The sequence below is a fragment of the Hemibagrus wyckioides genome, linkage group LG11 (assembly GCF_019097595.1).
Source record: "Hemibagrus wyckioides isolate EC202008001 linkage group LG11, SWU_Hwy_1.0, whole genome shotgun sequence".
NCBI lineage: Eukaryota > Metazoa > Chordata > Actinopteri > Siluriformes > Bagridae > Hemibagrus > Hemibagrus wyckioides.
The window spans coordinates 28,306,008-28,318,192 of NC_080720.1; the positions used below are offsets into that span (position 1 = coordinate 28,306,008).

Here is a 12,185-nt window from a genome sequence, read left to right on the forward strand (position 1 = left end):
AATAAAAATAAAAAGATTCTATTTGCTTGTAGCAAACAAAACAAATAAGAAACAAATATCAGAGAAGCAAAAAATGTCCATAAAACCTCAGGTAGCTCTGTCTCGTCTTTCGTTTATTAACCAAATTAGATCAGATTACATATTTACTGTCTAAAAACAGTAAATGACAGTCAAATACAGTTGTGTTAAAAATCCTTACGCTTGCCCATTTCTCCTGCTTCTAACACATCAACACTGAGGACAAAATGTTCACCTGCTGCTTAATATATCCCACCCACTAACAGGTACCATGATGAGGTTTTTTTGATTTATTAAAAGTAAAATAAAATTATGATTTTATTTCATTTTATTGCTATTACACACCCTTACTTATCAATTAACGTCACTAAATAATAATAATAATAATAATAATAATAATAATAATTGTTATTATTAGTAGTAGTAGTAGTAGTAGTATAAATGATTAAATACGCCTTTAAGTGAACACTTCAATTGCGCCCTTCCTGGTTCCTTGGAGGATGAAACTAAGGAAACAAGAGGCATCCCTCATTATATTCATGTCTTCGCACAGTCATGTCCAATGCGCTTTCTGGGAGGCGCCCAACATCACATCACCGTCTCCAGGTGATCCCTCTGATGTGTGATCTCCAGACTGCTGCTGTAGTTGGAGGCTAGAACATGAGCGAGTCCGCAGTCACCTTCGCCAAGGACTTCCTGGCTGTTTGCATCGCGGCTGCGGTGTCAGAAACCGTCGTGGCTCCACTCGAGAGAGTCAAGCTGCTCCTTCAGGTGAGTAAGCAAAGTGAAACTGCTCCACCCCTGAACAACAAATCCAGTAGATCCCAGTTCAGTAGTGTGCCATGCGCGTGAGATCATGCGTTCACGCGCACTGCACAACAATCAGTTTTGTTTATTGTGTACACGGAATCCGATTTATTTTAATGACCGAATTCAGTAGTGTGCCATGCGCGTGAAATCATGCGTTCACGCGCACTGCAAAACAACAGCAACAACAATCTGTCTTGTTTATTGTGTACACGGAATTTATTTATCCGATTTATTTTAATGACCGAATTCAGTAGTGTGCCTTGCGCGTGAAATCATGTGTTCACGCGCACTGCAAAACAACAACAGCTTTGTTTATTGTGTACACGGATTTTATTTATCCGATTTATTTAAACGACCGAATCGATTTTTTCGGCGCATCCGAAGCAGTTCTGTGTGAACAGAAAGGAGCGCGGTTTTGCTCCTGCTTTTTTGGGGGGGTTGTTCCGTTTCCCATAGTATGACTGCTTATTCCCGTGCACTTGAGAGAATAATGTAATGTCTAAGGTATGCATCTGAAAATATTTTTGGCAAAGGTATATGTTTCTGGATATGTGCAAATCGCGTTAGTAGAGGGTCAGTGAAATGCAGTGGAAATAGGATTATGACAAGAAAGTGGAGTATTCCAAAGTGTATTAACATATTTCAGTTACAAACAATAAAAAGGCCATTTTGTAGGCAGTTCCTGTTATCACTCAATGTCAATCTCAATCAACTTCTCTCATTTACCCTCTTTCGAAGATTATAATATAAGAAACCAGAAAGCAGAATGCTGCCTGTTCCCTGGTGGAAAATGTACTGACCGTTACAAACAGCTGACACTGGAGATTCCATCTATAAGTGTTGATTAAATATCACCTTACAGAGACCAAATTAATTATTAAATATTTTGGTTATCACACCCTCCCCGCACCTCCAGGGTCGAGGGTTCGATTCGTACATCTTCCCTGTGTGCACAGAGTATTCATATTCTCCCTACATTCTCTGGGTTCTCCGTTTTCCTCCCCCAGGCCTCAGACATGGTTTGTAGGCTAGTTGTCATCTCGAAATTGTTCATAGTGTGAATGTGTGTGATTGTGCCCTACGATACACTATCCAGGGTGTCCCCCACCTTGTCCAGGGTGTCCTGTAGGATAGGCTCCAGGTTCCCTTCAACTCTGCGTAGGATCAATGGCTTATAAATGGATGGATGGATGGATATCTTACATTGACTGACTTCTTACAATTGGAAAATTGTTAGTGTTAATCTAAACCTACGATTTGCAATATAGCCAGCATTATTGTCAGAGCCGCTGTTAAGGAAACACCTTCTGACCAGATGCGAGAACACAGTGCTATAAAATTCCTTAACATATAGAATACTCATTTAGACAATGCACACAATTATCCTTTTATGTTAAATGGATAAATGGAGGTGATCAGACAAGACAGGTTGAATATATATATATATATATATATATATATATATATATATATATATATATATATATATATATATATATATATATATATAGAGAGAGAGAGAGAGAGAGAGAGAGAGCTATAAGGATCATGTAAACAACATAACAGAAGTTTTTGTCCTCCAAGCATTTCATTTCATTTCATTGTCTATACTGCTTATCCGATCTATACTCGGGTTACAGGGAGCCTGTGCCTATCTCAGGCGTCATCGGGCATCAACGCAGGATAAACCCATCGCAGGGCATACACACACACACTCACTCAATCACACACTATGGGCAATTTAGAGACTCCAATCAGCCTAGAAGCATGTCTTTGGACTGTGGGAGGAAACTGGAGCACCTGGAGGAAACCTCCCCCAAGCATCTTCTTCATAAATACATTTCCATGCAGGTCTTGCTCTAAACTTCAGATATTTACTTATACTTAAAATAAATTAAATTAAATTAAATTATGTCAAATATGAGCAATGCTCCATATTTAGATACCAAACCACTACAAGAATCAAGTTATCCGTTGTCCATGAAGCATTTTGCTGATATTGCAAATAATTTGAATGGATTATAAAAATGAAAAATAAAAAGAATGGTATAATGACACTGGGTATGTCAGTGGCTTCATATGTACTGGGGATAAGTGGAGATACAATTTTGCTGACAACATAAAAACTTATTGACATTTAAACATTGTGACTAAGCAGATTTTAACCTTGGGGGCAGAAACCTTTAGCCTAGTCCAAGCCAGTTTTTTTTTCCTCATTATGATAACATGATACTGTACAAAAACAGTTTCCTGTATAACACATAAGCACATGTCCAGAAGATATACAGTTCTGGGGTGGTGTATAATTTGTACAACATGTCTAACATATAGCTTATCAATCATTTGTGTCAATGTTTTATTAAGTAATAAAGATGTTTGCACTTCCTGAAATAGATACTCCTCATACCAACAGGTTACTTGATCAGGTTACTGAGTCTCATCAAATAATTTAAGACAGGAAAGTTACAGGAAGGCTAGTGCTACTGAAACAGTATCTCTCTCTCTCTCTCTCTCTCTCTCATACACACACGCAGCACATGCTCTGGTCTAGTAGATTACAGAGCTACTTTATAGACCTCTCATAATTCCAAAGCTGAACTGTGAACTGTGGAACTGCTGATCCGAGAGTTTTCAGGAATGTCTGTAAAGACTGATCTACATTTTTTCACCATTCATTGTGAGTAACTGCTTTATTCAGGTCAGAAATATACAGTAGATCTGGAAGAAACCCTGGGCTTGAGGCAGGAATACAATGTTAATGTGTCATTCTATCATTTTCAGCTCCTTTTATTAAGGTCTAACTTCAGACTTGTCAAATCTCCCTATAGGTACAACATGCCAGCAAGCACATTGTGGCAGAAAAGCGCTACAATGGCTTCATCGACTGCATCGTTCGCATCCCCAAAGAGCAAGGTGTCCTCTCGTACTGGAGAGGCAACCTGGCCAACGTGATCCGATACATTCCCACGCAGGCCCTTAACTTCACCTTCAAGGACAGGTACAAGAAATTATTCCTGGACGGTGTGGACCATAGCACACAGTTCTGGCGCTATTTCGCTGGTAACCTGGCATCAGGGGGTGCCGCTGGGGCCACGTCTCTCTGTTTTGTCTACCCACTAGACTTTGCTCGCACTCGGCTAGCAGCAGACATCGGCAGGGCGAAAGCGCAGAGGGAATTCACTGGACTGGGTGACTGTTTTGGGAAAATACTCAAAGCTGATGGACCAAGAGGTCTTTATAATGGCTTCAGTGTGTCTGTGCAGGGAATCATCATCTACAGGGCTGCCTACTTTGGCATGTATGACACCGTCAAGAGTAAGAACACTCTTCAAAACCAGATTTACATGTGTGCATTGCCTTGAATGGCATTTAGTAGCTCCCTTGTGTACTTACAGTCCAAAACTTCTCTTCAGGCTTAAAAATTTCTCCTCATTTGAGACAAAAATGCGTTTAAATCTGACTCAACTGCATGTGCATAACTGAATAGCATTTGAGTCTGTAGTTTAACTCTAAATATCACCCTGAATGCCTTGATCTTTTGTACAGGTATGTTGCCAGATCCAGAGAATATCCACTTTGTTATGAGCTGGATGATCGCACAGAGTGTGACTACACTTGCTGGAATCATCTCCTACCCATTTGATACGGTGCGTCGCCGCATGATGATGCAGTCGGGACTTAAAGGGGGTAAGTGAGTAGTCTTCAGTAGTTGGTTCAGAAACCAGCAATAAAACACGACAAACATACTCTTTAGGGGTTAAATACCTACAGATGGAAGCAACGGTAGTTCGCCTTTGCAGCCAAAATGAAGTCGATCAAGATATATTTGATGGCCAGGATTTACTTCAGTTTTTTCTCCGTAGCTACACAGAAAGATTAATGTGGCTGCAGAGTAAAACAGTTTATAGCTGCCAGTATAAGTCTAAATCATCACACTTGTCTCAACCCCATGTCCAGTTGTTCAGTATTTTTTACATATGTGGTTTCTGACACTGTATGACATGCTGTTATATACACTCAAAAGTTTGGGCTCACTCAGAAATGTTATTGTTTTCCAAGACACACACGAAATTAGTCTGAATAGAAAATATAGAAAAGAGAACAGGACATGCTGAGTTAGAAATAATGATTTCTGATGAATGATGAATGTTTTCTTCAAACTTTGCCTTCATCAAAAAAAAAAAAAAAAAAACACCTTTTGCAGCAGTTACAGCCTGGACATTCTAGCGGTCAATTTTTCAAGATAATCTGATAAGATTTCACCCCATGCTTCCTGGAGCATCTCCCACAAGATGGCTTGGCTTGATGGAGTCTTCCTCCGTAGCTGAAATATGCAAGCGATCCCAAACTTTTGAGTGGTAGTGTATAAAAAACAGAATGTCAGAGAACTAAAACACGCTGAAGTAATTGAACAAAATTCACAGCAGCCTTCTTGATGCGAGAAAACTCTTCCAGCTTAAGTGCGACTTTACGACTCAGGAACTGGGTCTAGGTGAATGTTTGAAGGTGGGATTGTAGAAAGGACACAGATGAAGCATTAAACACCAAGCTAGGAAATTTGTTTCAGCTGTTTCTTATCACTCATCTAACCTTCATTGTTCTTAGATTTCAGTTTTGCTCCTTATATGCAAGTTGCTTTTGAAAAAACCTGTAAAGACCATGCACAGTAAAAGAGTTTCTGAAGTGTTTTCCGTTGTCCAGCTCATGCAGCATGTAAATCATAAGTAAAATCGTAAACCCGTGGATCCTGATGCCTTTTTTTTTTTTACACACTGTGTATTTTTTCGTCCAATAAAATCACACAATCCTGCTTACTATTCATCGTGAACTTTGTTTAAGCATAATCCACACCACCTTTTTATTGGTGCAGCCAGGAGGATAATGATGAGAATTATGTAATCAGAGCTGGCTCAACTTGTTCATTGGAGTTGATATTGATATGCAAAGATGCTGCTTACAAGTCACATACAGCGTGCATTTAGGTAAATTGTGTGTTCCAAAAACGTGGTCAAAAAACAGGAAAGGGTCAGGTGATGGGCAAACAGCGTAAACTAAGGGACAGGAAGACCTAAAACATGTGACACATGTGTTTCCAGTGTGTTTAAACTCTTTATACAACATTATGATCAGTGAGTGGTGAAGTGAGTAACACTGATGATCTCCTCATGATGGCACCTGTTAGTGGGTGGGATATATTATACAGCAAGTGAACATTTTGTCCTCAAAGTTGATGTTAGAAGCAGGAAAAATGGGTAAGTGTAAGGATTTGACAGGAGTTTGATGAAGGGCCAAATTGTGATGATTAGACGCCTGGATCAGAGCGTCTCCAAAACTGCAGCTCTTGTGGGGTGTTCCTAGTCTGCAGTGGTCAGTATCTATCAAAAGTGGTCCAAGGAAGGAACAGTGGTGAACCGGAGACAGGGTCATGGGCGGACAAGGCTCACTGATGCACGTGAGGAGCGAAGGCTGGCCCGTGTGATCCGATCCAACAGACGAGCTACTGTTGCTCAAATTGCTGAAGAAGTTAATGCTGGTTCTGATAGAAAGGTGTCAGAATACACAGTGCCGGACGGGTCAGGGCTGTTCTGGCAGCTAAAGGGAGACCAACACAATATTAGGCAGGTGGTCATAATTTTATGCCTGATCGGTGCATATTGTAAGGGTTGTAAAGGTGATTGAGGTCAGGTGTGAAATCAGTGTAACCTTGAGGTTTGTATTGTAGTCCTCAGCAGCCATGTTTGTAGGCCATGCTGAATTCCAGGATGTTGTAGTTAGACCCTATCACCTACATGACAGTATTTATTTATTTTTTTTTACCACAGCCGACGTCATCTACACTGGCACAGTGGACTGCTGGAAGAAGATTGCTCGTGATGAAGGCATCCAGGCTTTCTACAAGGGAACTTGGTCAAATATTCTCCGAAGCATGGGAGGTGCCCTGGTGCTGGTGTTTTATGACGAGATAAAGAAAATCATTTGAATGTCAACCTTTGTTACTTAGGTGTAATAGACTCACTGAATGTTGGAGGGAGAAAGTGCTATCAAGTCAATAGAAGTGGAAGTCAACTTTATTAATATTAATTCTTTACACATTGCACTAGGAAATGAAGTAGTGAGCCGTTCAATGCTACCTCACACACAGAAAGGGGTATACTGTACTATACACCAGCTCAATGTGAAATAACTCAAATGTAGTTGAGCAGACATTTTTTGCATCCATTTTTTTTGTTTGTTTTATTTTCCCACTGGCGCTATAAGGATTTTGTAGCTAGTAAGGTAAAGAAAGTTTGTCTCAACCAAACAGCATGATTTCAAGCCCCTAACCTTCATAGCAAAAGCGTCATGGAAATTTTGCTTCCATCCTTCCAGTTAGCTTCAAATGATATGGTACCAAAAATGTCATGATTTAAAAGTACTACCAATTATCCAAGATGGCTGTTCCAAGACGTTACAGCATTTTGCTATACAGTGAAATCTGTAAATGGTTATAGGCAACAAAAATTCACGACCCTCCGTTCTAAAACTGGATCTGTGTCGGATATTTATGGAGGGAATACTGAACTAGTCAATTTTCCATAATGTGTTAGCTAAACTAGCTTTCGGTGCACAGCGAGGGATACAAACCCTGCTGAATAGTTTGCTAATCAGTTCTAAATTGTACTATATTTATTTCACCCGTTAAATTCTCTGCAGAAAATTGAAGTTGTCATTTAATTGATTTAAAAGTAGTTGTCATCTACATTTGTATATCTAACAGGTACAGGTTGTTTTTTTTTTTTGTTTTTGTTTTTTTTTGCTAGCTACTGTCTACAAACCAATGTGAAATGTTCATGTTAGACAACTTGCTAACATTTTATGACATCTATTAGCGCACTTTATGTCTGTGTAAATGTTATTTATTTTAACTAGCTAGCATAGCATATGTAATACATTAACACTAAGTTATACTCTCAATCCCAGGGATAAACTAGCATAATGTGGAACCTAACATTATTTAGACTCTTTACTATACGTAAAAAGAAAATGTGGTTTGTTCTGTCCTCTCACTGTCATTCAGCTCTTTCTTTTATTTCTGTGTACAGGCGTATAAGTGCCACACCTTCTTTATTTCCAGTTTGTTGGCATCGCTTGTTCAGTTTGCAAGTTAATGATAATAAATGAAATTAAATAATTGATGAATTTAATATATGTGGCCTGTCTTGTTTTACACCTATGTAACAACTTCTGACAGTTAAAGGGTGTTGGATTACTTGTGTTGCAACTTTACACCCAGTTTCTCCAACTGTAGACAAAGACAAGGTGGGAGACATATTGTCCCTGACTGATCTCAGGTGTTAGCCAAGTTTATGTTATGCTTATTTGTCAAAAAAAATAAACTAAATATTGTATTGTGTTGTATAGTGATTGTTTTAAATGACCTGCTTCATCTGTTTGGTTGAGTCTATTTATTCTCATTTGTTTAAAACTACTTAAAACCTATTTGTTTTCTGATCTACATCCCAAAAACTACACAGAAGACGGGAAACTAGCCCTAGAATTTTTTGTAGGCCGAGTATTTTTTAACTAGCTCTATTGAAAGTTAAAAAACAAAACAAAAAAAAACAAACATGAACCCTGGCAACTGACCGCTCCTCTTCCTTCAGTGAAAATGTTTATATTGAGTGAATGTGGGGCAGCGTGATTCTAGCCCCAGTAGGCCCCTATTAGACATCGTAGTGAGCATGCTGCCTCATTATTGTCTGACAGAGTTAATTAAATGACTGCAACATCAGTGAAATAGGATCATTTTAATCATTGTTCAGTAATAAGAGGTAATTATTGTTTCGAGAAAATATATAAAGTGTATGGATTTGTGTATGAGGGCTTTATAGATGCACTACCACTGTAATCAGGGGAAATTTAGCATAGCCAATTCAACTACTGGCATGTTTTTCGAAGGTGGGAGGAAACCAGAGTAAATATACACAAACACCAAGAGAGCATGTACAGACTGAGTAATCTGAGCCCAGGATTGTAAAAGCTACACTTTGCTAAGTATATTTTAATACACACATTTCACAGTTTTTGTTAGTTGTGTTAATTACAGAAATCTATAAGACTATAAGACATAAAGCTTTAAGACCTTTCCCCCCATATCGCCTTTCTTCTAAAACTATTCTACTTAACTGGCTTAACTGGTGGAAATAAAACGCCAGTTGCCAGGATTGCCAGACAGGGAAATGTTCCCTTTCATCTTGTGGGGTTTTTGTAATGCTGTATAAATGGCTAAATAGTCTTGAACTGGTGGATAAAATGTAACGTAGATAAAATATCAACAGTCGCTTTATTGTGAATTGTTTCATTACTACTACTACTACTACTAATAATAATAATAAGGTTCACCTTCTTGCTTCTGTTTGTTCATGTAATTAAAAAGGAAAAATAGCTTTAATTAGTTAACTAGTATCTTGAATAAGAATGATTAGACTAAGAGGATAATTTGATATGTGAACAGTAGCCTGTTGACCTTAAAGATGATCACTCCTGGTTCACCTTCATAAATAATATCCATCTATCCATTGTCTATACTCGCTTTATTCCTAATTAGGGTCACAGGGGTCTGCTGGAGCCTATCCCAGCACACACAGGGCGAATGGCAGAGGTCATAAATAATATCTTAATAATATTGCTAATAATATCTTAGCAAGTATAATACCTTTAATGTAGGCAAGTTCAACTAATATTTCTGTTCATTGAATTTTATTAGTTATGAAGGATTATTATTGTCCTTCTTTCAGACTAGATTTTAGATTATATGCATTATGTATTTGGAGAATGTTGAAGATTTTCTACCCCTGTTATTGTTAATATTGCTGTAAGAAAAGCATTATAGAATGATGCTGAGGTCAACATTTTAAAATGGTCAGTTTAGTCTACTCTGTTTCCAAATCCTGTTGTTGAAATGTATGAATACCTTGAATAATTCATTCAACTTCAGAATAATTCTTATTCAGTAATTCAAACCTAAACCTAAACCTAATCTAAGGTAATGAAATATTAATTCTGGATATTGTGTCATAAAAAATAATGATGATTTGTACTTGTGTGTGTTGAAGGGTGGGCCGTTCACAAACATCCCTGTTTACATTATCTATTATCTATTGTACTTGTGTGTGTGTTGGGGGGTGGGAAGTTCACAAACATCCCTGTTTACATTATCTATTAGGTCTGTCGTAATGTTTTATGTCAACAGTGTGAAAAGAGGAGAATCTGGCAACCCTATGTTCAAGCGAGACAAGTGGCCATTACATTTCCCCCTGGTGTACCGTTACTGACGCCCAGTGGCTGTGTTGTATATTCACAGAATACAATTTCTTATATACTGTTCCTGTTGTAACTTTTCTGTATCTTATTGTACAGTACAAAACAACCAAACAAATACTTAACCCTGTTAAGTACCTGTTAGGTACATGAATCGTCATGGCCAACATGATTTAATTCCTTCTAAAAATGGTCCTCATGACTCTAACAGTCTTTAAATTCAATTAGATTTCTATCAATTTGGAAAGTTGCCCCCTCCAAGATGGCGGCACCATTGACGTATCCGTCTTAATCCAATGAGGACGAGGCCTTTTGTTAAAGGTCGGAAGTGGGAACTTCTGTCCGAGGGTGGAGACTGACCAATCACAGACACGCGATTGGTCCATGGGCGAATTGTAGAGAAAATCAAATACAAACATATTACTGCTAGACTGTGAAAGAAAAGAAATAGGAAACATGTGTTTTAAAACAGAACAGAACAATACAATATTACAAGACAATAACAACAAAAAAACAATTATGATAAACGAATCAGGATATGCGATAACATAAATCACTTATCAAACGTAAAGATAAAATAGCCTTAGTAAAAAAAAAACAATAAAATAAATAAAACCCCTCCAGTAGCAACAATAAGTTAATACTTAATAAAAATTAATAATAAATATAAATGTAATAAATAGCTGAATAACAAGCAAATTATTCAAAAGACCAAATTTCCAAATTCTAATTTAATGTAAGTCTACAGGTCTATTTTATTTATTTAGATTGTAACTGCATCTCTTGGTAATAAATCCCGTTATGAGTGTTAGGCGCGCGCATCCCGGTGGCGCTGTGCTTGTTTTGTATTAATGACGCGTGCCGGCGCGCGCGCTCCCAATGCTCAAGCCTTACGTATCGACGTAAACACGTGCCGGTCCCCCAGTTACGGGTTTCTTTTGGCATTTTCCCCCACAATCATCCATCCATCCTTCCTTTTCTCTTTCTCTCTCCCCCCTCTTTATTCTTGGTCAGAAGCAGCAGCACAGGCCGTGATGGCGGACCCCGTGGCGGCAGAAGCAGCATCATCTCCGTGCCCGACTCCGGGCCTTTCTCCAGCGGCGAGTCCAGGTTCAGAGCCTCCCTCCGTGGCTCTGTCTCCATCGGCGGGCGGCGCGCAGCGGCTCCTTTTCTCGCATGACTTGGTGTCCGGTCGGCACCGCGGTTCGCTGCGCTTCGGCCTCGTGCGAATGATCCACGGTGAGGAGGATTGGACCGAGGACGAGGATGAGGACCTTGATGGCGGCGGAGGCAGAGACGGTGGTGGTGGTGGTGGTGGCGGCGGCGGTGGAGGAGGAGGCGGCGGCGGCGGTAGTGGTGGTGGCGGTGGAGGGGGAGTCGCGGGAGGCGGCGGCCGTGTCCCCGGGAGCTCGGATACTGAGAACGGGGCACCAGAGTCACGGACATGGCCTCTCGGTAGGGGCTTCGTGCGCGTGCAGTGGTATCCCGAGGGCACGAAGCAGGATGTTCGGGAAACGAAGGTGAAAAAACAACATCCGATTATTTTTTGGTATTGTTTTCATTGTTCGCATCATCCATGCTTCGGTGTGGCTTGATACGTTATCATAACCATCATGATTATAATCCAGGCCACCTAGATTGGCATAACTTTCTAAATGATCATGTTCTGTTGGATTGTTTCTTGCTTTGTTCATCTTTATCCTGCTAATTACTGATTAACGCTTAATTCCCAGTCAGCGATTCATTTGCATTTTATTCGACCCACCCAGTGCTGACACTCCCCACCATATGATGTGACTCAAAGCACTGCTACATAGTAGCTCTGTACCTTTTAGTGTTGGTAAGGTAGCTAAACAAACAGGTAGAACATCACAATAACAAGTGCCTTTGCGTACAACACTGCAACCTATAAATATGTAAACAAACAAACATACAAACAAATGGCTAGCGCAATTAGGCTGTATACCTCATAGTCTAAATCAGCTGTAGCATGTGGGCGATAATGCCTAAATCAATTAGCAGTAGTTTTTCTGAAAACTAAAAGAACCTGCTAGAAT

At 39.4% G+C, this 12,185-nt stretch overlaps 2 protein-coding genes across 2 annotated transcripts in view; both read left to right on the forward strand.

Moving 5' to 3' along the window:
* The first annotated feature begins 523 nt into the window (after positions 1 to 523).
* Positions 524 to 8,210, forward strand: LOC131361257 (ADP/ATP translocase 3-like). The gene is made up of 4 exons (XM_058402247.1): positions 524 to 789; positions 3,657 to 4,143; positions 4,375 to 4,515; positions 6,651 to 8,210. Exons 1-4 carry the CDS (start codon positions 679 to 681, stop codon positions 6,806 to 6,808), a joined length of 897 nt encoding a protein of 298 aa, XP_058258230.1. The 5' UTR covers positions 524 to 678; the 3' UTR covers positions 6,809 to 8,210.
* A 2,807-nt stretch (positions 8,211 to 11,017) lies between these two features.
* ube2o (ubiquitin-conjugating enzyme E2O) overlaps positions 11,018 to 12,185 on the forward strand; it is a 38,998-nt gene continuing 37,830 nt past the window's right edge. Inside the window, exon 1 of the mRNA XM_058404102.1 lies at positions 11,018 to 11,648. Within this exon, the coding sequence (XP_058260085.1) occupies positions 11,163 to 11,648 (486 nt within the window). The 5' untranslated portion in view covers positions 11,018 to 11,162. The remainder of the gene's footprint in view (positions 11,649 to 12,185) is intronic.

Excerpts from the sequence above, each read along its gene's own strand:
- LOC131361257 (XM_058402247.1), top strand. The coding sequence starts at position 679 with ATGAGCGAGTCCGCAGTCACCTTCGCCAAGGACTTCCTGGCTGTTTGC. Across the intron at positions 4,144-4,374 it reads CATGTATGACACCGTCAAGA|GTATGTTGCCAGATCCAGAG; the intron begins GTAAGAACACTC and ends TCTTTTGTACAG. Across the intron at positions 4,516-6,650 it reads GCAGTCGGGACTTAAAGGGG|CCGACGTCATCTACACTGGC; the intron begins GTAAGTGAGTAG and ends TTTTTACCACAG.